The sequence below is a fragment of the Prionailurus bengalensis genome, chromosome A1, assembly GCF_016509475.1.
Source record: "Prionailurus bengalensis isolate Pbe53 chromosome A1, Fcat_Pben_1.1_paternal_pri, whole genome shotgun sequence".
In the NCBI taxonomy this organism is placed as follows: domain Eukaryota; kingdom Metazoa; phylum Chordata; class Mammalia; order Carnivora; family Felidae; genus Prionailurus; species Prionailurus bengalensis.
In genome coordinates this window covers 99,412,703-99,440,149 of record NC_057343.1, presented here as the reverse complement: position 1 = coordinate 99,440,149, position 27,447 = coordinate 99,412,703, and the positions used below count along the sequence as shown (strand labels likewise).

The 27,447-nt window shown below is 38.0% G+C and overlaps 1 protein-coding gene across 3 annotated transcripts in view; it reads right to left on the bottom strand.

Moving 5' to 3' along the window:
* The window catches only part of PRR16 (proline rich 16), a 308,323-nt gene that overhangs the window by 151,670 nt on the left and 129,206 nt on the right, over nt 1–27,447 (bottom strand). Inside the window, exon 2 of one of the 3 annotated variants that reach the window (XM_043586092.1) lies at nt 18,813–18,904. The exons of 1 other annotated variant lie outside the window; for it this stretch is intronic. In XM_043586092.1, the coding sequence (XP_043442027.1) occupies nt 18,813–18,824 (12 nt within the window). In that variant the 5' untranslated portion in view covers nt 18,825–18,904. Of the gene's footprint in view, nt 1–18,744; nt 18,905–27,447 lie in introns of those variants that run through there. One more of the 3 variants, XM_043586083.1, reaches the window with a different exon arrangement.

Sequence of the window (27,447 nt, the reverse complement as noted above, 5' to 3'; positions counted from 1 at the left end):
GCTGCTGCTTATTAAATTGCATTACACTTACTGGTCTTGTCTGCCTCAGCCATTATTCTGTTAGTTCTGCTAGACCAGGTATGGGGATTTTTAAGGGTTGACTTCTCCACATGTTTCACTCTACATGGCACAGAGTTTGCAGTAGACACTTGCTAGATGGATCTATCAGGAAGAAGGTTTGTTTTTTTCCTTGCATCTTAGAGAAGACTGGTCATAATCTGCTCGGCCTCAGGATAATTTTAAACTGGGTGCACGTTTTGTTTAAATCCTTGATGTTTGCCTTGTCGGCTTGTTTGTTTCTCTGCTCGTATTCCTTGTCCAGCTCCACCCCTACTTGCTCTACTCCTCTAGCCCTACAAGGGTCTCTTTTTTTAAAATTGTAGGCAGTGCATACTTCTCTCACTCGCTGCCTCCAGGCTCTGCAGCAAGTCAGCCAAATCACTGATGGCCAGTTCAGGACTGCCAATTCACAGAAGGGCAAAGCAAAAACTGCCTAAAGAGTAAGCTAGCTCAGCCTAAGGGTTAAAGCCTTCGTCATAGTCCTGTGGGTCAGACACTCAGACACAGGAGCAGAGAAGAGCTGGGTTTTATTCTGTTTTGTCTTGTTTTGTCTTGTTTTGTTTTGTTTTGTCTTGTTTTGTTTTGTTTTGTTTTTGAGAGTAGTAAGGCCATTTGACAGTATTATCCGTCTACTTTTTAATAAAGATGAGAGAGTTGGCCAAAAGTTATCCTGTGGAGAAAAGAGCAGGAAATTATGCTCTACCTCTGGCCCATACGTAATGCTCCACTGACAGGCACATGCAACCTTTTAAATTTAATCCCAGTTCTCTATTCATGTAGGAATGGCTAGTGTATAAAGAAAACACCATGTCTCCGAAGAACAGACTGCCTTCAAAGCTGATACTGTGCTGACAGTGAATTAGAAGGTCTTAGTGCAGCATGACAATGACTTTCATCATGAAACCTTTATGTGTGCCTGTCTCATGTTTTCTTTCTGCAGGGCATCAAATATGTTAGTACCATCAATGTAAAAATCCTTGTAGCTTTCACATATCATACATTTTAATTCAGTGATATTGATTTAAAACGACAGTGAGACTCTTTTTAGGTGAAGAAGAAGGAGAATCAGGAAAGCGACCACCCTTTTGGGGCTTAGAATTCTGAGGCCACACAAAGCATTTCTATAGCATTTTTCACTAAGTTTAGCCCAGTCGGTCAAACTAGAGAAGAAAACAGAATGTAATCTACACTGATAAATCATGCAAGGAAGCAAAATGCTCTTCCAATTAATCAGAACTTTATTTCCATTTTATTAATCTTTGTGCTGTAAAACTGATAATATTAAGGTTTATTTTTTTCTAAACAATTATATGATTTAAACAAACAATAGTATAGAAAATCCTTAAATAATATTAAAACAATAAAAATATATTAATTGAATCCAACATCACATTTAAATATCTAATCTTAGTTAATGGTTTATCATTATGTATAATATAGGTAAACATCAAAAAATAAGTTACCTACTAATGATAAGTGTCACTCATTTGCTTGTTCTGAGTTAGTAGAAGGCACATATTCTGAATTAAGTCACTAGATACCAAAATTCAAAAGAAAACCTTTTGTTTTTCAATAATAAGAAAATAAGAGTTCTAATGATTTCAGAGCTCGTTTAAATTAAGTGCACAGGACAAGATCTTAGCCTCACTCCTATGAAATATGTGCCTTTAAAATAACATCTTTCCAATAGGATTGGAGCATTTGCCAGTGATCAGACAATCCAGTATATTAGGGTCATAATATAAACTGAATAGTGAAAGGTTTTTTCTTTTCCTGTTTCTTCCTACACAGATAAACAGAGAGAGAAAAAGACAGATGAAGGTAGAGATATTTCTAAGATAATTACCACACCACAGGCTGTATGTGTTGGAGTGTGTGTGTTAGAATGTGTGTATGTGTGTGTTCCTGTATGTATATACTAGGGTGTGTGTGTGTGTGTGTGTGTGTGTGTGTGTGTGAAGCAAGAGACAGATAGACTGTGGGAGCCACACTGCGGATGACCTGATTGTAAATCCTAGCTTCACTAAATCCTGGCTACATAACTTTAAGGAGGGGCTTAACTTCTCAGAAATCCTGGCCTTAAAACAGGATCAGAAAAGAATTTCATGGACTGTTAGAATTCAATGAATAAATAAATGGAAAGCCTTGAAACAGTGCCTGGTTCACAGCCTTATTACCTTATTGATTACCATTATCGAAGTTCTTCTAGCCTCTACCTGTCATAAATTATCCTAAAAATACTAGGTCAAATACATTGTTTAGAGAGCTTTTGGATCTATTTCTGCTTAAAAATATCATAATTACTAATGCCTCCATGAATGACCTTGGGGAAATAAGCTATGTGTGAAATCACTTCCACATTTTAAAAAAGGTGGCTATGATGCCTGCCAACACTGGAGGAGGAGATCACAAGGAATGAATGAATCTGGCTCAAGTTTCTAACAAGGAGGATGACACAGTAATATTATGGTACCTTAATATTTCTTTGCCTTTATGTGTTACTTTGCATGAGTTTCAAAGCAAACCAACAACAAAACTACTAAATCAGGGTTCCTTTCAAGAGAGATCTTTTTTTAAAGTGTGTGGGAGAGAATGAGCTGCAAGCAGCAAAAAAATAGGAAAACATAAAGACAGAGGAAGGAGATCCATCTAATGAGAAAAAAAAATCAAGAAAGAGTAATACTCAAATGGTAAATTATTTTCCTTCCAATCGATTTCTTTCCAGGCTCAGCAGAAAAGGAGGGTTCCAGGCTCCTATTATGCATGTGCATATAAAATTAGGGCTCTTAATCTGCCCTAGAATCATGAACGTTAAAATATCAGCTCTTATTTTACTTTGGTGATGTACAAAGAGGAGGTCGTATCTATTTTAAGTTCCTTGGATTCCCTCTTAAGTTTTAGGTTTTAAATAAATCTTCACTATTAGCTTATCCTATCATCATTTGTTTCCTTATGATTAGAGTCGAGTCCAAACATTAAAAAATCTGTTTATTTGTGGGCGAGTTGTCAACTTTTAGAGAGAACAGATACACCACTAAGAAATTTTGGAAATTTCTGTGTCCCACAACAGACTAGATTAGACAGACCAGAGAGCCTGAAACTTCTCTAAAATGCCTATTTAGATTTGTTCAAAAAGGAAAGGGGCCATCTAGGTTCCAGGAACAGACATGGAAGCCAACGAGCTAGTACAGAGACACAACTTGTGAAGAGGAAGGTGACTGCCGGTCTAGGTGATCAAGCAGCTTGAGGTTTGACATTCAGCGTGGACCACAGACAATAAGGTAGCAATACCTGTAACAGAAAAGAGCTCTAGAGGAGCTCCACCCTCTGTGAAGGGTCAACCAAGAAAACAAATAAATATATCCACTTAACGTAGAGCATTAAGGACATTGTTCACTGTGGGTTCGAGGAAAATGGTGTTCTGTATGTTTGTTTGTTTGTTTGTTTTTGGTAACTTTTAAAAATCTTTACCTGATTTGGGATTCAAATGTCAGAATCTGCACACCGTGGCAGTCCCAAGCCAGGAAATTATGAAAGCATATCTAGCGGCAGGCTAGTAATAGCACAGAAGCATCTGGAAGAAGTAGAGGCAGGTCACTCTTACAATATTTTGAAGATTTAGATAACCTTATAGTAAGCAATGACAAAATGTATAAGAAAGCAACCCACTATGACTGAGTGTCAGCACAGAAAACACACAACAGGAATAGAAAGCCAAGAGCTTAAAAATAGTAAAAAAAAGATAAACTGTAAAATAAGTAGGTTTAAAGTGACGAAAGACATAAAAAATAAACACTGAATAAGATACTGCATATACATGTAAGTAAACATATAAGCAAGCTAAATTCAAATTAGACACAGTTGAAGAGAAAACCAGTGAACTAGAAAACAGACAAGGAAACAGAATGGACTAATAGAAAGATTTTGAAAATACTAGCAAGTGGCTAGGGGATGTAGATGATACAATAAGAAGGAACAACAGTTAACAGAAGTTCTGAGGGAGCACCTGAGTGGCTCAGGTGGTTAAGTATCCAACTTTTAATTCCAAGTCAGGTCACTGATGGTTTTTGGAGTAGTGGGGGTCCGAAGCTGATGCTGAGAAAGAATTCTTCAGATGTCTTTGGTGCAAAAAGGTGATTTTATTAAAGCAGGGGGACAGGACCCATGAGCAGGAGCTGCACTGGGGTTGTGAAGAGTGACTGATGATATTATATGGAGTTGGGGGAGGTAAAGACAAAAGGAGGCCTCCAGAAGGACTTTGATATGCTAAAGAGGACTCACAAGATAGGAGGCCTTGCTATTGTCAAGCTAAGGTTATTTTTCCTACAGTGAGGACAGTAGGAGGTTCCTGGAGAAATGTTCTACTCTGTATTTGCCTCCAGTATTTGTCAATGGGCTGCAGCTTATAAAGGAATTTAATTTTACCTGCCATTTCCTTCTTGCCTTTGTTCCCCACATTACAATGGAGGGAAGGATGATGTTGGGGCTCCAGGAAACTAAGTCAGTAGGTTTCTGGAGATTAGGTTGATAAGATTGCCTTTTTCTTGTAACTTACTAAGACGTTTGTAAACTGATGGAGACTCATGTCCTGCATGACTGTGATTTCTTATCAGTTAACCATTTGTTTTCCCCTTTCCTGTGTTCTTGGGCAGCCAGGAGTGCCTGAGGAATGTCACACATATCCCACCCGGCTGGGGGGGTGGTGTGTTTGTGAGTGTCAGCTTACCTTATGCTCCCTCATCAGTCATGATCACAGAGTTCATGAGAGGGAGCCCCACATCTGGCTCTGTGCTGACAGTGCAGAGTCTGCCTGGGATTCTCTCTTTCTGCCCCTCCACTCACACGCACACACTCTCTCCAAAAAATAAATAAATAAACAAACTTAAAAACAACAACAACAACAAAAATCAGACATAAGTTCTGAGACAGAGAGGGAGGGAGGGAGGAGGGGTGAGAGAATGAAAGTAAAGATAATGGGAATATGTTAATATTTTAAAAAAAGAACGGCCGAGAATTTCCCAGAATTGACGAAAAACAGGAGTCCTCGGATAAAAGGCGAGGTGAGTGTGATTAACAAGGAAAAATCCACAGCTGGGGGCCGTCATAATGGAACAGCTAATGACCAAAGAAGAGAGAAGCTCCTGAAAGCAAGCAGGATGAAGAGCACATGAGCTGCTAAATAATAATACTTATGCCAACAGCTGAATTTAGAGGACTCAGTGCTACAGCAGACACCAGAAGATCATGGAATGATATTATTAAAAGGCTGAGAGGAAATAACTGTTTGCTTAGAATCCTCTGCCCAGTAAATCTAAAACGGAGAATCAAATACATATTTTTCAAAGCAAAAACAAAGAGAGGCTTCTACTAGCTGTTCTTACCTAAAAAACTCAAGGATGTACTTTGGGAATATGGAAATGTAGGCAGAAAGGAGTGGGAAGTAAAGGTGAGCAAAAAACGGAAAACGTTATCAGTTAATCTAAATAAGCGTCATTAGCATAAAACAGTATAGAAATGACTACTGTAAGGCATATAAGCCAAGACGAGTCTAAAATATTGGACAGTTAGGTATTGAACAGAGTTAAAACATGCTAGGATCCTTTTATCGGTCAAGAGACATCTAGGAATACCGTGTATGCATGTAAAACCTGCATTTTAGAAACATGCACTGGGAGAAATCAAGCAGGCGTGTTAACAACTGAATGTAGTCTCTAAAAAGTAGAAAAATGTGTGTGTGTTTCAAACAAGGTAAGGGGATTCCACAAGGAAAATCAGAGACTCCCACCTTTAAGATGATGAATTTTGCATGGGAAAGACATAGCTACAATTTCCTACAACAAAAAAGAAACAAAAATCTGCTTCATCCTCTCTGTCCTACGTTTTGTATCTTCTCCCCTTTACAGCCTTAGTAGAGGCAAAGAGTTCCCATAAACTTACATGTTTCCTAAACTTTAGAAAGCACAGTGCTGGGCGCTGCCAAAAACATATAAACAAAAACAATCTATTATTCAACATGTGCTCAGAGAGCTCGAACAAATGTCTGCAAACTTGCCAATACATGTGCTTTAGGTTATGGCCACCCCACTCAGACTCACTTATATCTAAAAGACAAGTGTCTTAAAAACAAAGTGAGTGTAACCAGAAAAACGTTTACATAGCTCCCATGCTTACTGCTCTCCGAAAAAGATACCCATCTTTGTTTCCTTGCTGTTAGCACCTGAGTTTCTGAATACAAAAACCATCAAGTGAAAACAGGAGGGCCACAAATACCAAACAAAGCATCCAGGCTTGACGTTCAGCCTTCCAGGGAACAATCCACCTTCGCATGTAAGGAGTATAAATTCACGAGATAACAGAACAATTGAAGAAATGGTTATAGGATCCACGTTGCTGCTAGAAGAAAAAATGCACTCAGCGGGATAAAGGCAACAGAAAGAGAATGCAATTAAGAAATGTAATTGTAACTAAGAACAGGTCAAGAGATATTGTTTAAAACAAAACAAGAAAACACACTAAGGGTTCTTTTATTTCTTTAAGAAAGGGCCTAAGGAGGGGGAGAATGATGTGTGAGCTTTTGACAAATCTGTCTCTAACAGTAAATTCTTGAGTTCATAAGAAATAGACTGAGATCAGAGGCTTTTAAGCGTCAGGGAATATGCCATTCAAGATGCTTCTGGGGGAAGAATAACTTGTAAAACCAGTAGTCTGTCGCTCTTCTTTTGTTTTGATGCATGGAGAGCCAGTACAATAGTTAAGTAATCTATAATACCTCCCTAATTTTTTTTCACAAAGCCTGAAGCCCAGGAATGAGAAATGATGCACTCGGGAAAATTATTTTTAAATGAGCAGAGTTTGTGTGGGATTATACTTTTCTCCATCTGCCCATGTAAGATGCCTGATAATGCACAACAAAGACTATTGTAATGCATCGGTACTGAGTCATATTTTAAATCCTTACTGCTTGCAGTTCCAACTTACTATAAGATGTTCAGAGAATCCTTTAAGATGACAGTCATGAACTTGCTTAAGAACCTAGCTATAAGGGGTATCTGGCTGACTCAGTAGGAAAAGCATGTGACTTTTTTTTTTTACATTTTTTTCACGTTTTATTTATTTTTGAGAGGGGGAGGGAAGAGCGAGAAAGAGGGAGACACAGAAGCCAAAGCAGGGTCCCGGCTCCGAGCTGTCAGCTCAGAGCCCAATGCGGGGCTCGAACTCATGAACCATGAGACCATGGCCTGAGCTGAAGTTGGATGCTTAATCGACTGAGCCACCCCTGCATCCCAGCATGTGACTCTTGATCTCAGGGTTGTGAGTTTGAGCCCCACGCTGGGTGTACTTAAATAAATTAAGGAAACTTTAAAAAGAAAGAACCTAGTTATGATATCTACATGGCTCTACCAAATTCATCAAATGGCACTTATTAAGTATCTGCTAGTTGAAACAATGAGTTCACAGTATTGGGATCATATATGGATTATATGCGACTAGTATTCAGGGCCACTGAGTACGAGGCCAAGTTAAATCCCTATATGCCTCTGTTGCCTAATGTGCACAATAGGGGAAATGATAAATGAACACCCTGCATATCTCACAAAGTAGAAATGAGTGAAAATAAAAGGACAGAATATAATGAAATTGGGCCACTGACTGAAGAAGTATATTAATTAGCCATCCAGGCTAAAATAGAGAGTTTCTTCTACACTTTGCAGAAATTCCTCCAGACATAAATTTAATACCATAATGCAACTTCCATTTAAACATTTTTATTTCAAGTGATGAGCTTTAAATGAGGTACAGAAACCTAATTTATTTCCAAAGTCAGATACTCAGATTATCACATCAAAGGGAAATTATGTATGACTGAATTCTAAATAAATAAAACTTCCTATTTCATTGCCAACTTATTTTGATGCTAACTGTAAAAAAATGACTTTTTTAGCTTTTACTCTACAAATTATGGAGAGAGGCCAGATGAATACAAAAATTACAATGTATTATCAACTTTTGAACTTGATTTTCAGTCTGCCTTATCTTTATCACTTACTACGGACCAAAATACTCAATCTCTGGGCTATCATTAGGTTTATCTTTTTCTTTTTTAACATCTTTATTGAGGAATAATTTGCATGTGACAAAATTCACCCACTTAAGTGTACAATTCTTTTCTGGTAAATGATTTTCAGTAAATTGACAGAATACGGTTAATGATATCGGAAGAGCAGTGTAACAGGATAGATGGTAACTACACTTGTGGTGTATACAGCAGAAAACAGAACCCTGTCAAATCACTACATTGTACACCTGAAACTGATGTGACATTGTGTGTCAACTGTACTCAAACAAACAAACACCAACGAAACAAAACAAAACAACAACAAAAATCAACCCAGAACATCCTGGATGCAGAGACAAAGTAGCAGAACTAGATTACTACCATCAACACTCGTGCTGCTAACACGTCAGTCCTCTTGAAGAGGACACTAGACACATCACAGAAGAACATGAATGATAAATTCACCCACTTAAGTGTACAATTCTTTTCTGGTAAATCATTTTCAGTAAATTTACAGATGTGTGCAACTTTTGATGTAATCTAGCTTTCAGATTTGCATCACCCCTTAAAAAGACGTCTCAAGGTTATGTGCAGTCAACCCCTAGTCCCAGGCCACCAATACTCTACTTTCCAACTCTAGAGACTGTTTTTTTATGGATATTTCATATAAACCGAAACCTATACTATGTGGTCTTTTATATCTGGCTTCTTTCACTTCGCAGAATGTTTTTGAGGTTCTTGATTGATGTAGCATGTATCAGGAGTTGGTTACTTTTTATTGCTGAATAACAGTCTCTTGCATGGATATTTAATATCTATATTTATCTATCATATTTCATATGATAGATATTTGGATTGTTTCCAGTTTGGGGCTATTATTAATAATACTTCTATGGATATCATAGTCCATGGTATGTACTGAATTATACTCATCATATGCCCATGCTCACGTGCACGGTTCCAAATACCCATAGTGTTTATTCAGCCTTGGGGAAGTTGGTGTTGAGATATATAAACCATTGATTTAGACTTTCTAAGTGCTCTGTGATTGTTTTAAAGTTTTGAGGTGAAGAGAAACAGGAGTGTAAAGTGGTTAGGAGTACATAGTCTAGAGGTGGACTTCTTAGGTTTGTAAACCAGTTTAACATTGTATTAATTCTATGTTAGACAAGTCATTAGTGTCTTTGATTTTCTTGACTGCAAAATGGGGATAATGACGATGCCTCTTTTATTTTTTTTTTATTTCTTTTTTTAAGTTTATTTACTTATTTTGAGAGAGAGAGAGAGAGAGAGAGAGAGAGAACACGAGGAGGGGAGGGGCTGAGAGAGAGAGGGAGAGAGAGAATCCCAAGCAGGCTCTGCACAGTTGGCACAGAGCCTGATGTGAGGCTCAAACTCACAAACCAAGAGATTGTGACCCGAGCTAAAATCAAGAGTCAGACGCTTAACCGGCTGAACCACCCAGGCGTCCCTGACGATGTCTCTTTTATAAGCTTATAGTGAAGGTTAGATGATAAACAGGCTTTGCGCAGTGCTCACTAGATATTAACTATTATCATTACTGCTGTGCACCAAATCATCATGGAAATAATTTTTAAGAGGTTAGTACTGCTAGTAAAATAAGATGTTTAAAAGATTTCTCAATCTATTTTCACACTAAGAGACACAACTATCGCTTTTGCTTAATAGAATACACTATCAAGCACGAACACCATATGTTTTCATACAGAGAGCAGGCAAATAACTATTTTCCTGTCTGGCCACCCCCACAGTGATGGCCTGGGGAAGAATATCTAGTAACCACTAGGCAAATAAACTATTGGGATTACATCAAAATAAAAAAGCTTTTGCACAGCAAAGGAAATGATCAATAAAACAAAAGGACAATCTACTGGAGGTATTTGCAACTGATATATCTGATAAGGGGTGAATATCCAAAATATATGAAGAATACAACAGAACACCAAAAAAAAAAAATCTGATTAAAGAATGGGCAGAAGACCTGAAGAGATAATTTTTCAAAAAAGAAATACAGATGGCCAACAGACACATGAGAAGACGTTCAACACTACTAATCATCAGGGAAATGCAAATCAAAACCACGGTGAGATATCATCAAACACCAGTTGGAATGGCTAAAATCACAATGACAAGAAATAACAAAGGCTCGCAAGGATGTGGAGGAAAACAGTCCCTCGTGCAGTGTTGGCAGGAATGCAAACTGGTGCGGCCACTGTAGAAAACGGTATGGAGGCTTCTCAGAAAATTAAAAACGGAACTACCATAAGATCCAGTAATTGCACCACTGGGTGTTTACACCCAAAGAAAACAAAAACACTGTTTTGAAAAGATACATGTATCGCTAACATATATTGCAGCATTATTTACAACAGCTAAGATTTGGAAACAACTTAAGTATCTTTCAACAGATGAATGGATGAGGAAAATGAAACATAAACATATATATATGTGGGGGGGGGGATATCCTATAGATGTTCCATATTCCACACTCATTAAAGGGATGAGATTGTGCATGTGCAACAACACGGATGGACCCAGAGCGTATTATGCTAAGTGAAATAATTCAGACTGAGAAACACAAAAACCATAGGATTCAGCTCATAAGTGGAATTAAAACAAACAAAACAAATGAATAAGCAAACAAACGAAAAGCCGAATCAGACCTAGAAATATAGAGAACAAACTCATGGGTGCCAGTGGGGGGAGGGTTGCGGGATGTGCAAAATGGGTGAGAGAGAGGGAGATACAGGCTTCTGGGTGCAGGATGAAACAGGGGGAAAAAAGGGACAGCATAAGGAATACGGATAATGATATTGGGATAGCAGTGTAACAGGACAGATGGTAACTACACTTGTGGTGTATACAGCAGAAAACAGAACCGTGTCAAATCACTACGTTGTACGCCTGAAACTGATGTGACATTGTGTGTCAACTATACTCAAAAAACCCCCCAAAACAACAACAAAACAAAACAAAACAACAACACCAAAAAACAACCCAGAACATCCTGGATACACAGACAACGTGGCAGAACTAGATTTCTACCGTGAACATGCTTCCTGCTAACACGTCAGTCCTGTTGAATAGGACACTAGACACGCCACAGAAGAGAATGAATGACAATAAACAGAAAAGGCAATGACATAGCTTTCTCACCTTAATTAGTTTATTTAACAAATATAGAGTGCATACTATGGGCTGGGAATAATTCTTAATCCTTCAAAGATAGTAATTTAATCTTCATCACAACCCTATAAAGCATATCTATTTATTACCTCCAATTTCAGATGAGATCAGTAAGACACAGAGAGGCAGAGTAATTTGACCAGTGTCACACTGCAAGCCAGTAACAGACCAGAAAACAGAGCTCCAGGGTGTAGTTCACACCATTCTACTTTGCTATCTATTTTACTGGGAGACAGACACATGTGACTGAAGCAAGACATATTCCCAGAAAAGACAAGTAGAAGCATCATCAGTTTGTTCTGCACACAGACCAATTTCCTTTCATCATACTATTTGATTTACTTTAAGCCACAGGAAAAGGCTTCTTTCAAAGATGAGTGAAATAAGAAAGCTCTAAATTATACCCTACTTTCAGTTTCATCTTAAATTCTGTTATCCATTCTGTATAAATGTAATACTGAAAAAGTCAAGCTTTGCAAGTTCAAAGATGTGATTCTTCACATGCCAGAAAGGATCCCAATCCTGACCATAAGAACATTCTCCCTCTTACCAATCACTTTTTCACTATCCGTGAATTGAGACAGCAATAGACCCTCTGAGGAAAAACATTCCCAATTTTGAAAAATGTTGCACAATTTATGCCCTCCCTGGAAGATCATGGTGCATATTAACACTTTTGACTTTTTAATTACATAAGCATTAAGTACATATGTGTAAAATTTAAAACCTACAGAAAAACGAAATGCAGCCCTACATTAATTAACATGATAAAGGCTCTGGAAAGTCTTGATATGTAGAAACCTGACTAAATTTATTTAGTGCAGCATTTCTCAAAATGTTAAGATAATGCAGTTTGCATTTCTCCTATGAAACACCTATTGATCTATATTGGAAAACAATGCCCTAGGTGGTTAACCAGTCTATAACAGATCGATGCAATTGTTTCTTTTTCATTTTTTAGGCTTATTTATTTATTTTTGAGAGAAAGAAAGAGAGAGAGAGAAAGCACAGGGGAGGGGCAGAAAGGAGAGAGAGAGAGAGAGAGAGAGAGAGACAGAGAGAGAGAGAGAGAGAGAGAGAGAGAGAGAGAGAGAGAGAGTCCTAAGCAGGCTCTGCACTGTCAGCGCAAAGCCTGATGTGAGGCTTGAACCCACAAACTATGAGATCATGACCTGAGTCGACATCAAGAGTCAGACGCTTAACAGACTGAGCCACTCAGGCGCCCCATAATGAAAAGTTAATCGAATGCAATCTTTGAAGCCTGCATGAGACAGATGACAGTTAATAATATATGGCAACATGAGTTAACTGTCAAGATGAAAATAAAGAGAGGAATATTCACTAACATCATTAGAGGCTTATCGTGCTCCAGACACTGAATGTTCTACGTGGATTACCTCATTTTATGTTCAAAACAACCATAAAAGGCAAGCATTTATTTATTGATTCTTGTTTCATAGAGAAGAAACTGAGTAATATGCTCAAGGCATGCACTTAGAAAGAGGCAAAGCTGGACTTTAGATACATGCATTTTAAACCCAGAATTCATCTTCCAGTAATTAAAGCGAACTGCCTTCCACTGTGTCCTAGGCAATCCTATCACTTACACATGCAGAATCCCAAGTCATAGGAATAAACTCGGGAATAGGTAATTGTTATGCAGAACTACCAAGGAAAATCTAGGAAAAATAATAGGGTTTATTCACCATAATTTATGTCAAGTCTGGATACCTTTGTTACCATAAAACCTTTCCATTTGTGTGTGTCTCCTTTCGCTTTACGAAGGAGCCCGATGATTGGAACATTTTTATTTTCTTCTTCCCTATCCAAAAATAACTGCAGTGACAGCACATTTTCAAATGGTGGTATATTCTACACATAGCTGAAAATAAAAAAAAAATGTATCTGCAGTCAAAAAATTATTTCATATTACTTTTCATTTTTCTTTGGAAGGATTATTCATACATTAATCCCTAATTCCAAAATACAAAATATGTTGTGTTTGTGAGTGAATACTGTGAATTTTTTTATCATTTTCTCCCTACTGCATACTTTTCAAAGTGCTAACATTAAGTTTCTGCAAATCAAATTCTATTTTGACATATAGACTTTTAAGAAGCAAAAAGAAAGTCATGCAAAAAGCACTTGATTTAAAGACCGGAAAAAGTTACTAAAATATGGAAAGCCAACTTCTAAAAAATGCACACTTTTCATGTTTTGTTCTCAGAAGACAATATAGAAGTAATGAGTAAGGCACTTCTGCAGCTCTCCGTAGCGTCTTCATTCCCTGGTGACCTCTTTAGAGCATCTGAAAATGGGGGGCAGGGAACAAAAAACCTATCTGTAGAAAGAATGTTTTTCTTTCACTCCATACATACTTCTTGAGCCATTACTTTCCTAGATGTTGAGGATTCTGTAGTGAAAAGAAATGATAAGGTCCGTACCCTGAAGGAACTTCCATTTGGCAGGGAGGAGACGGTCAAGAAATTAAAAAAAAAAACAAACGCATAAATGAGAAATCACAGAGTGGTTGGTAACTGCCACGAGAAAAGCTACAGAGAGACAACTGTGTGCCAAGTGGCTGAGTGTGTGATAGGGAGTGACAGAGACACATATGGACAGTGACAGCTCAGGCTGATGGTCTGAAAGAGCCACTGGGGGCTAAAAGAGTGGAAGGGGCCAGTCATGTGCATACTAGTAGCAAAGGCTTGGAAGCACGAGTGAGTCTGGGAAGCCCAAAGAACCCAAAGAATAGTTTGCGTTGGTAGAGAAGAAGGTAGAGGCATCTGACTGATAGGTGAGTTCTAGGGTCAATGGGGCCACAGCAGACTGACCACAAGGTACACAAACATGGTAAGGAAACTGAAGGAGCCCTGGTGACAATAGGAGGCCACAGTTTTCAAAATGGGCTGACACTCCTTCTCTCTCTCTTTTTTTTTAATGTTTATTTTTGAGAGAGACAGAGAGAGCAGGGGAGGGGCAGAGAGAGAGGGAGCCACAGAATCCAAAGCAGGCTCCAGGCTCCGAGCTGTCTGCACAGAGCCCTATGTGGGTTTCGAACTCACGAACCGTGAAATCATGACCTGATCCAAAGATGGATGCTTAACCGGCTGAGCCGCTCAGGCACCCCATCGTTCTTTTCTGCTTCAACCCCTACTTTGGGTGCTCTGAGGAAAATGGATTGTAGGATGGCAAGGGAGGAAGAAAGGTCTGCTTAGGAATTCATGTAAGGATGGTCTAATTAAAGGATGAGGGGAGTAAAGATGGTAAACAGGAGTCAGGATATGTTCTTCAGTCAGATTTGACAAAACTTCCTAGTGGATAAGACACGCACGGTGAGTCCAAAGGAGGAAGCAAGAACGATCCCAAGACTTTGGGCCCTGGCAGCTGGTGCGATTATGGAGTGATTTACTGACAGTGAGGAAACTGAACAAAGAGAAAGAAGAGTGGCAGATCTAGGCATTGATTCTTAAGTTCTGCTTTTGACATGTTTATTTTGCAACACCAATCAAACATCCAACAGAGATGATGCGTGGGCTTTGGGGAGAGGTCAGGGTCAGGGCTGTGAATCTGGGAGTTACTCACATACAGCTGCTGATGGAGCTTTGAAGGACTAGATGAGGTTAGCATGGAGGGGAGGAAGGAAGAGAGCTCTCAGATTGAATATGTGGGCCCAGCAACATCCAGTGGTGGAGGAAGCCAGAAGGATTCAGCCAACAGCACTACGGAGGGGTGGCCAGTCAGAGGGGAAACGTGAATTGACCAGTTCAGCACCTAGAACCTTGGCAGATACCACAACAATAACCAAAGAGGAGAGCATTCTGGCTTTATTTCACCTACAGCTTTGCGTTTATAGCAAGTTCACTGACTGACATCATTAGAAGTACTTGTGTGCCGCCTAAGGTTGAATGTACACAATACTTTTCCAGAATAACTTCCACGGTGTTTTGATTTAACAATAAAATCAAACAAGCCCGTCTCAGAAGCACACTTTCCTGCAGGTTATCAATCACTGCACACATCTGTGAAGAAATGCAACATGGCCACGGAGCTGCTTCATCATTGCACCTGCAGACGTTGCTGCCATTATGCTCTACAAGGTTTCGTTCTTACCATGTTCAAGGTCATTTGCGTGGATGAATAAATTTAAGATCAATTTCATTCACTGTTTTGTTATGGAACTGCACAATACTGCAAAAGTTCTGCTACCTAGTCCTCATATTACTCTTTTCACTTCACTAACTGAAAAAGGAGACTCTACCATGGCTGGCAAGTTCGTTGCACATACCATGTTTAAAAATTCTGAGGACTACTGAACAATACTTATGTTATGTTTTGAGCCACACTTGTTTTAGTACCTCTCTACCATCACTATTCATCCTTATTTCCTGTACTCGAATTATTACTTCGTATCTTCTCTCTGATTTACTTCCAACTCCCTTCACTTACATTGCTTTTATACAAATATATAAATATATATATACGTATATACGTATACATACATGTATATACGTATACATATATATATATACATATACATATACATATATATATATATGTATACGTATATACATGTATGTATGTATACGTATATACATACATACACACACACACACACACACACACACACACACACATTGCCATACTCTGAACCTATCAAGGGCAACACCATGTTTTGGTAATCTTCACATCTCTCACTTCTAACAAAGTGCCCAGTACAAAGCACATTTTCACCAAGTGTTGAGTGAATGCGTGAATTAAGTAATCTACTGAATTAGTTCAAACTGTTCTTTTTTAGTTTGACAAAAATGATAAAGCTATCAAAGGACTGCTTTATTATATTTAAATTACACACTTAAGAGAAATTTTCAATTTTCCTATTGCTGAGATTTATCAGTCTTCCCAAGTGTCCCAACTTTAATTTGGATATGTAATTTTCATCAGTGTGCTGGTATAATAAACCATTTTGAGTGACAACTGCTATTCAATTGACATTAGACTTTTTTTTCTTAGCCTTAGGAACTAGCAATGTGGTTGAACTCAGTAGCATCATTAAATGTTGGATTTTCTCTTTTGTTCAGTGTGGCAAATACTTCTGAAGAAGTATTTTAAAATTTAGAGTCCTGGGGTGACTGGATGGTTCAGTCAGTTAAGCATCTGACTTTGGCTCAGGTCATGATCTCATGGCTCATGAGTTCTAGCCCCACATTGGGCATTCTGCTGTCAGCACAGAGTCTGCTTCAGATCCTCTATCCCCCCCTCTCTCTGCCCTTACTCCATTTTCTCTCTCTCTCTCTCTCTCTCAAAAATAAAATAAAAACATTAAAGTAAAATAAAGTAAAATTTATAGTTCTTATAAGCATTATGAAAAGTTACTGTAAATTCTATATCACTATTTCTACTGGTCAATAATTTATAATTATTTCAACAGTGAATTCTCTGTTTTCAATGAACTATCCTCAGCTAAAAGAGTTAAATATTAGACCTGAATGTTTTTCCTAGAAAAATTATAAATGAGTTGGAGAGGTTCTATCACTGTCTGTTAAGTACAACAGAAATCTTAAAGGTACAAAATACTTCACTGGAGAGAAGATACACTGTCTGGTTGGAGATTACCAAGACTTTATTCTGATGGAAAATGCTAAGCCTGCAGTGCTCTGCTTTTTCTGTAAAAGTCATATCAAACAGAATACATGGAAATGAGGCCCTGAATTCTCTGGCTCACTAGGTCAGCTGAAGGTCTTAGGAACTCATATTGAATAAGTGACTTGCAAAATATTAATCATCAGTTAATATAAGAGCTAGAATATGAATTTAAGAAATCTTCATTTCCAGTCTTATCTTCACCATGTGATTTGATCTTGGTTGTGCCATTTAGTTTTATGGTGAAATCACATTATTTATTAAAAAGGAAAGTAAAATAAAAAGTAATTCTAAATATCTCTCCATGAGTATTGCCTATCAATATAAATATAGACAGGTTTTCTAATCTCTTTCTCCTGATTTAGTCAAAAACTTACCTTTACTTTCCACTGGGTGTGTTTTTATATTTACATAGACCTCAATAACTTGTATTTTATTTATCTGAAAAGTGGAATTTGAGAAGATAGGTATAGCTAAATCCCAACTAGCATTCCTTCTTGTTTTACAAGTAGGACATATTAAAATGAAGACAATTCGTGGTGTGAGTCCTAACTGTTAAAAACCAGTGTGATTATTACAACTCCATATCTGAAAAAAATGTTTACTAATTACATTATTGAATTTGCTGTACAGGTGAATTAACAGGCTCTCAACTACAAAATTGATACTACTCAGAGGAATTCATTTCAAATAGGGTATTTCCAAACACACAACCAAAGGATGTAACTGATTAAAGAAAAATAGAAAAATATTAGACCTGAATATAGGTCTGAATTAGACCTGAATAGACCTGTTTGAAAACAGGTCAAAATATTCCCAATATTTGACATTATCCAGACATCTTTTACTTTTGGTTTTACATATAATAAATTTTCTCTTCAAATTCAATAGTTAACTGACCATGGCATCTTTCAGATTTTATCTAGTGTGGAAAAATTTAGTATTCATATTTAACACAAAGGATAACTGGAGTCCTGTATAGATAGGAACACTGAAATAAAATTATTACTCCAGAAGCATCACAGCTTAATAAGTAATAAGCCCGTATTCTTTCATAGATAGAAAAGTACTGATACCAACGAAATCTTTATTGTTACCCTTTGATCGTGGGAAAATAAAAATTTGCAACAAATGAACATTGTTGACCTTGACTGTACATGTTTTCACTTCATTAAGGATTCACAGCTGTTAAAGGTAATGATCCTTCTTATGGTCACATATGGTGTGGCCGACTATCCCTGAATTATGAATGAGTTCTAAACAACACAAATCAACTTTTAAGGGGGAAAAATGAGCATAATTCAATATTGGTTCTAAATAATCATATATTGTATGTAATTTTTGTTTTTTTAATGGTCCAAATGACTGGTTGTCTGTAGTCAATATTATAAAGGGAAGTTATGGAAATGTAAACTAGTTTTGTTCATAAAAAGCATAGGTATGCTAACATGAACCCATTAATCCTGGCACCTTGAAAGTTAAATCCTACAATTAAATAAACAGTATAAGTATTCCTTAAAATACCTTTGGAGCTCCACAGAGCAAACAATGCTTAATTTCATGGTATTATTATAGATATTTTCCTCTATGGAATTTAAACATAAAACATAACTTCTATGTTGTGAAAATGACATATGACAACTTATATGGTGATAACTAGTGTTGTGATTGTTACCTGTTTTCAAGATCATTATTTAATAACTTGAATATCCAAATATCTAATTGTTAATTACCATTTCTGTATACATTTAGTATAACAAATGATATACTGGACTTGCATGTTTCTTAGAAATGCTGGTATGTGTTGTCCAATTCCCTGCGAGCGTCATGTCAGGGTGGGGCTGACCTTCTCGGGCATTTCCTGGTATCCTGTTGTCTGCCTGCAGCACTGTTTCCCTGTTTCATCATGTGGGGAGGTGGGAGTAGGTTATGGAGCTTCTGTTAAAAAAATTAGAGAACTTTTAAAAATAGCGTATTGACTTTAGACTTTTCCAAACACACCAAACCGAACAGGTACAGGAGATTATGAAGGGGGGAGGGGGAAGCATGAGTCAGGATGAAGGAACTGGCTGTAGCAATGGAGATGCGCACACAGATGAGAGAGAGGAGAAGTTCACATATGAAGTGTGTGCAAGGAGCAAATGCACATGCAGGGGGCTGCATCATGTGGCTGAAAACATAAGAATGGTGGTATAGAGATCAATCAATAAAATGTCCAGGAACTTTTCACTGACTACCTGGTCTTTCTAACAAAAGCTTGCTATATAGCAAGTCACTGGAAGTTTTCCTGAGACTAACACATAACCGGTTTTGTTCTGCACACATTAATCGATGCTGTTTTAGTATTGCTGCCCAATGAGTCATTAATGTACAAAAATAAGGACCAGCTCTAGAGACAGCGATCAGGAAGAGAAGGGGCATTCGGTCAAGTGCCAGAAACCAATATAAATACCCCACAAGCAGTGTGGTGGTGTTGAGTAGCATCTGGAAACCAGAGAGCAATCCTCAAATATTTGAAAGGATGCCTTTTCTTAGGAAACCAAGACTGGCTGCGTGAGGGGCTAATGGACTGAACCAACCTCAGAGAAACATCCCCTAGAGCCTGTTAACAAAAGACTACACTAAATCTGAGCGACAGATGAACTTAGAGCAGAGGCTAAGTTTGGCAGTGCTATTGTAAAATCTCTAAGTACCAGAGGGTAGTGAATACAGAGCCCATGGCCTGTGAGGTCTAAATACAGAGTTGATGGTCCATAAGGTTGCACCCAATCCAGAGATGCTAGCTCACTGCTCCCCAAATATGGAGTCCTCAGTCTCTGCCTTAAACCTCCAGTAGCAGGTTCTTCAAACACTGAAGTTGCTATGCTTGTACCTTGTTCAAACTAGGTATCCACAAAAGGACATGAGCTATGTCATTCAGTCTGCCCAATCATTCACTCATTCTGTCACTAACTACCTACAGAGCCCCGTGCTTTGTCAGTACTGGTAAAGAGAAAGGGCACAATGTTCTCATTATCTAGCTTCTTCCCGTTCAAGTCTTGATTTTCTTTATCTACAAAATAACTTTGAATATTTAATAGTAGAGGAAATGCAAAATCATACTTTGGAATAAGCTCAAGGCAGTTAACTTTATCACTTGTCTGCTTATGATGAATACTCACTCATTCATGAAATACTCACTGAACACCAATTATGTGCCAGGAGCCCTTCTAATTCTGGGGAATAAAACACCCAGAATCCCTGACCACACTTTTATTATATACATGTGGATTACAGGAAACATTTCTGTTAATAATGAATTATAATTATAAAATTTGAATGTAAAAATTACTAATTTAAAAAACAATCAGAGATTCATAAACTTATAACGCTGAAATAGAAAAGCAAAGAAATGGTCAAAAATTAGGCTATCTATATTAATACCTCTGATGGAATTTATGCACTTTTGTTTTCCCCTCCTTTCCCCCAAAATCGTTTTTTAAGTTTATTTATTTATTTTGAGAGGGAAACAGAGACATTGCAAGCAGGGGAGGGGCAGAGAGAGAGAGGGAGAGAGAATCCCAACCAGGCTGTGCACTGTCAGTGCGGAGCCCAATGTGGGGCTCAAACTCAGGAACCCAGAGATCATGACCTGAGCAGAAATCAAGAGTAGGATATTTAACAGACTGAGCCACCCAGGTGTCCCGTGCCCAAAATCTTTTATATGAAAGGCCACTAAAACAAAGGCCTAAGGAAGGGAATGTCGATTTTTCCCATGGAACACTACTGTTTCATTCTGCACATTAAGACACACGGGAGATGGGTTGTAGAAGTAAGGCATCCACGGCCAGACTCTCTAAACTATGTGGCCCAGTGAAGATACTAATTTGCTTCTCTTTTCTTATCTCTGAGAGGGAGGTATTAAAAAAACAAAAACAAAAACAAAACAAAACAAACAAAAAACCCTAGAAAACAACAAAAAAACCCCACAAAAAACAAACAAACAAACAAACAAAAAAACAAACCACACATGCATCAGATGATCAATGTAAAAATTAAATGAGCTAATACATGGACAGGATTTAATACTCTTTGAAGCACATTAGTGTTTACCCCCATTTCTATTATTAAATCCGAAGAGCACGGCAGAAACAAATACACATCAGAATCTTCACCAACAGAAGTTGCCAGAACACTTCAAATAAACAATCTGGGGGCGCCTGGGTGGCGCAGTCGGTTAAGCGTCCGACTTCAGCCAGGTCACGATCTCGCGGTCCGTGAGTTCGAGCCCCGCGTCAGGCTCTGGGCTGATGGCTCAGAGCCTGGAGCTTGTTTCCGATTCTGTGTCTCCCTCTCTCTCTGCCCCTCCCCCGTTCATGCTCTGTCTCTCTCTGTCCCAAAAATAAATAAATGTTGAAAAAAAATTAAATAAAATAAAAAAAAAAACAAATAAACAATCTGGAACTTAACACTTTAGCCTTGTCATTAATCTCAGTGTCAAATATTCTCTGGGCAATCTAGCAGCAGACCATGCTGCCATAGTTGAGTCTCCCTATGTTCCCCCTCACAGCAAAGTACAAGTGCCAGCCTCTAAGTTCACTGCCAGAACTCACCAGCTTCATAAAGGCTACCACTTTTATTCATGTTTTCCATTCTGACAGTATAGATTCCGTTCTTCTGTCTGGCAGAGACTGTCTGGCTTTGCACAGTGGAAAAAAAAAAAAAAAGCAAAACAAAAAACAACTTACCAAACCATTCTAGCCATCATTTGTGATCTTTTTCAGCAACAGAACTTTTTGGCCAACTACAAGCTAAAGAATGTCTTCATTCCCAACCCCCACCATGTATTTCTGAAAGAGTCTCATACTAGGCTAAAACCAAAATGGAAAAAGGTTTCAAAATTATCTGGTAAACATTCGAAGGAAATCATGAAATCGCGTTTCAATTATCCAGAGTATCAGTTCCCATTCTACAAGGAAAACATCTGAACTCTATGCTTGGAAGCAGCTACTGTGAAACAACAGAATATGATCTGGGTTTGTTACAGGGGGAAAGCAGCAAACCTGAATTCTTGACAAATGTGCATTTACATTTTTGGCTTTTGCAGAACTAATCAACATCCACAATCTGTTTTAATAACTCTGTCCTGAGGATTTGCTTATTTTTCCAACAACAAGGGGCAGACAAAAGCCCACAGGATAAAAAGTGAATGTCGAAGAGGTTTTTCAAAAAGCATGATAGGTTTTACACTAAGCAGGCCCCATTATCTAGTCTCTTTCTGATCAACCACACACCTTTGTAAAATGTGTCACATGCACCGGGTCATGGTCTGGTAATGGAAGAAAAAGATGTCTCTGTCTTAAGCTATCACGTTTCTCTAGGAATCAAACACACACCCATACCCACAAGCCCCAAAAACCATCAATGGAATCCATGTGTGCTAGTGTGCTTTGCTAAGGAAAGCTCCATTCAAATTCTAATCAGTATCCAACTGGCTGCAATGAAAGTTCCTGAGGGAAAGTGATAACCCCTTACTCATGTTTAGAACATTAGCATCTGAGGATCAAAGGAGATTTGTTTATGGCCAAACAAACTTAATTAATACTCAGCTCTTAGGCTAAGCTTCAGGGAGCTATTGGACTTTTGGTCCAGATTTCTTAAGTGAATCATGTGTCTGGATACAAAGAATTAAAATGGGGTGGCAGGGGTTCAGTCTCATTTTAGCGGCCATCATCTATAGGATCTATGACTGCCTTAAAGAAAAAAGTAATTTTTCAGCATATCAGCATATCACTATGCTGTTGAAATTGCAACAAGAAACCCAGAAAAGCCTTCAGTAAAAATACATTTTAAAAACTGAATTTAATTATGTGATAGATCATATGTGTAAAACAATCCTATTTATAACAGGACTATTATAAATATAATAGCAATATTCAAATTTTGGATAATGTGTTAGTTACTTTGTCCAAATGGAAGGTAAAATGATGGTTTGGATTTCATGTAAATGATATGGAAATACCTTTAGGGGATTTAAGTCATGAATTTTAGTAGTAAAAGGCTTATAGAATTATTGAAAAAATATAGAGCATGATCTTCCATAGGGCAATTGGAAAGATTTTTTTCTCAAGATTTAAGAGAAAGAAGAAAGTAGCAAAAAAGTTTACAAACTTCAAATTGAAACCAATTGCAACTTAAGTGCTACCAAAAAGACAATGGTGAAATCTGACTATAAAATCTAGCATACCTCATTTATAGTATACCAACACGAGCTATGATTGCACATTCTATGATTATTCAGAAAACCAGCAATTACACAAGATGCGATCCTTATTTTAAAATTCAAGCTTAATTACCAGGTTTCTCTCACTGTATTTAGATTCGTGCAAGATGCACTATATCCATGATCCATGTATAAATTCATGGGTAAATAACAGCATTATGTGTCCCTTAATTACTGCTGAACTCCTAACTGGATGCTTTTGCCTAAAATCTTCATGAAGTATGCACAACGCTCATGTTTTTATCCAGTAAGAATCTCAGTTGCAGAAAGGAAAGCGATATAATCACTAATCCCTCACTTCAGTAAAATGAAAATGTGACTTTTCAGAATCAAAGTATGATCAAATCACCTAAGTGCTCAATTAAAAAAACAAACAAACAAACAAACACAGGCATTAATATCCATGCTGAAAAGGACTTTAAGGTTTTGTGGAAGGAGGATGTGAGTAATATATACATGCTTCACTGAATAATGCAATAAAAGAATTGCACGTACTAGCATTTTAGAACCCAAAATAACATATTTTTAAGATTATCAAATTAAATAATGTATGTATGGAAGCTTTTTTAGCTTTAAAGTATATTTGACTGTAGTTAATATTGATCTCAAAATTAAGAACTCATGTTGCCACATCAGATATTCAGAGTTTAAATAAGAGTTCAGCATTGAAATAGAGTATTTCAAGGCAGGTGAATTTTGAACCAGTTACCTTCGTTGTGCAAGGGAATTTATTGACCTGGCTAGCAGACATATGGAGAGTGATGGACACAACCCATTACCTTCTCGGCTACAAATCTATACACTAAATGGTAAGGAACTGCTTTTCTAAGAGAAACACAGGAATGATTTGATAAAATTTATATTGCTTCCAGTCTACTTTCATGCCTGTATTCCTATTATTTTAATCTTGAAACTTTTCATGGTCTAAAAGCCTGGATGAATGACTCCTCATCCTGAGATTATCATTATCAGTTTCCACATGATTTGACAAATATCCCTGAATAGTTTGAAAGGGGAAGCCAAGGGATGTAAATTGATGAAGAATATCCATTCTTATAAAAGGAAAGCACATATTTTTGGGAGATATGATCTTCCCAAGATGAAGAGTCAGCTCTATTCTGAATATAAGCAGTTTTGAGGATTAATTTGCCTCACAGAATACCGAGACCAGCAGCAGACATCTTCTTTTTGACAACTTTCTGATTCCAGGATGATAATGAGAATGAAGATCTCAGTTTACACTCCAAAACTCCAACCAAAAATGGGTTAATCTCATTTTATTTTGTATGGGTCAAACACAACCACAGAACCTTGGATCACAGCAGAATTAAAAATAAAAAAATAAATTGAGTTAAATTAAAATTAACAAAAAACAGATGAAATACCATCTAGAAGTTTAGGAAAGCTTAATAATTATCACAATATACTTTTGAAAGAAATATAATTTTTTTAATGTTTATTGATATTTGAGAGACAGAGACAGAGAGTGAGGGCAGAAGGGGCAGAGAGAGAGGGAGGCACAGAACCCAAAGCAGGCTCCAGGCTCTGAGCTGTCAGCACAGAGCCCAGCGCAGGGCTTGAACCCATGAACTGTGAGTTCCTGACCTGAGCCAAAATTGGACGCTTAACCGACTGAGTCACCCAGGCGCCTCAAGAAATGTAATTTTTTTAAGTTTATTCATTTTGAGAGAAAGAGACACAAAGAAAGAGAGAGAGAGAGAGAGCACAGAAGCAGGGGAGAGGCAGATAGGGAGAGAGAGAATCTCAAGCAGGGTCCATGTTGTCAGTGCAGAGCCTGATGGAGGGTTTGATCCCACAAACTGTGAGATCATGACCTGAGCCAAAATCAAGAGTTGTACGCTTAACCAATTGAGGCACTCAGGCACCCCAAGAATTGTAGTTTTATCATTAAAAATACATTAGTAAAATCTAGCCTAATAGAAACAGCCCTATAATTAATAGATTAAAATGCCTTTTTTCAGGATATAAAACCATAAATTAGTATGCTAGCCATTTTTTTCTAACTACTAAACTGTGTATAAAATTTGAACTGTTCAAGCAGTAAACAAATCTTCACCTTGAAGACATGTCTACCGTTTTGTGTTTCTACTTGTTGGACAGCTTTGCACCAACTACTGTTCACTTCTGCCTCCTATTTTGAATGCTAATGTAATCATCATCAATTCTTTTTTTTTAATATGAAATTTACTGTCAAATTGGTTTCCATACAACACCCAGTGCTCATTCCAACGGGTGCCCTACTCAATGCCCATCACCCACTTTCCCCTCCCTCCTCCCCCCCATGAACCCTCAGTTTATTCTCAGTTTTTAACAGTCTCTTATGGTTTGCCTCCTTCCATCTCTGTAACTTTTTCCCCCCTTCCCCTCCCCCCATGGTCTTCTGTTAAGTTTCTCAGGATCCACATAAGAGTGAAAACATAAGGTATCTATATTTCTCTGTATGACTTATTTCACATAGCATAACACTCTCCACTTCCATCCACGTTGCTACAAAAGGCCATAGTTCATTCTTTCTCATTGCCACGTAGTATTCCATTGTGTATATAAGCCACAATTTCTTTATCCATTCATCAGTTGATGGACATTTAGGTTTTTTCCATAATTTAGCTATTGTTGAAAGTGCTGCTATCAACATTGGGGTACAAGTGGCCCTATGCATCAGCACTCCTGTATCCCTTGGGTAAATTCCTAGCAGTGCTATTGCTGGGTCATAGGGTAGGTCTATTTTTAATTTTTTGAGGAACCTCCACACTGTTTTCCAGAGTGGCTGCACCAGTTTGCATTCCCACCAACAGTGCAATAGGGTTCCCGTTTCTCCACATCCTCTCCAGCATCTATAGTCTCCTGATTGGTTCATTTTAGCCACTCTGACTGGCGTGAGGTGATATCTCAGTGTGGTTTTGATTTGTATTTCCCTGATGAGGAGTGACGTTGAGCATATTTTCATGTGCCTGTTGGCCATCTGGATGACTTCTTTATTTAAAAAAAATTTTTTTTTACGTTTATTTATTTTTGAGATAGAGAGAGACAGAGCATGAACGGGGGAGGGTCAGAGAGAGAGGGAGACACAGAATCCGAAACAGGCACCAGGCTCTGAGCTGTCAGCACAGAGCCCGACGCGGGACTCGAACTCACGGACCGCGAGATCATGACCTGAGACGAAGTCGGACGCTTAACTGACTGAGCCACCCAGGTGCCCCCTGGATGTCTTCTTTAGAGAAATGTCTACTCATGTCTTCTTCCCATTTCTTCACTGGATTATTTGTTTTTCCAGTGTGGAGTTTGGTGAGTTCTTTATAGATTTTGGATACTAGTCCTTTGTCCAATATGTCATTTGCAAATATCTTTTCCCATTCCATCGGTTGCCTTTTAGTTTTGTTTATTGTTTCCTTTGCAGTGCAGAAGCTTTTTATCTTCATGAGGTCCCAATAGTTCATTTTTGCTTTTAATTCCCTTGCCTTCAGAGATGTGTTCAGTAAGAAACTGCTGCAGCTGAGGTCAGAGGTTTTTCCTGCTTTCTCCTCTAGGGTTTTGATGGTTTCCTGTCTCACATTCAGGTCCTTTATCCATGTTGAGTTTATTTTTGTGAATGGTGTAAGAAGGTGCTCTAGTTTCATCCTTCTGCATGTTGCTGTCCAGTTCTTCCAGCACCATTTGTTAAACAGACTGCCTTTTGTTCCATTGGATATTCTTTCTTGCCTTGTCAAAGATTAGTTGGCCACACTTTTGTGGGTCCAATTCTGGAGTCTCTATTCTATTCCATTGGTCTATGTGTCTGTTTTTGTGCCAATACCATGCTGTCTTCATGACGACAGCTTTGTCGTAGAGGCTAAAGTCTAGGATTGTTATGCCTCCTGCTTTGGTCTTCCTCTTCAATATTACTTTGGCTATTCGGGGTCTTTTGTGGTTCCATACAAATTTTATGATTGCTTGTTCTAGCTTTGAGAAGAATGCTGGTGCCATTTTGATTGTGATTGCATTGAATGTGTAGGTTGCTCTGGGCAGTATTGACATTTAAACAATATTTATTCTTCCAATCCATGAGCACATAATGTTTTTCCATTTCTTCGTATCTTCTTCAATTTCCTTCATAAGCTTTCCATAGTTTTCAGCATACAGATCTTGTACATCTTTGGTTAGGTTTATTCCTAGGTATTTTATGCTTCTTGGTACAATTGTGAATGGGATCAGTTTCTTT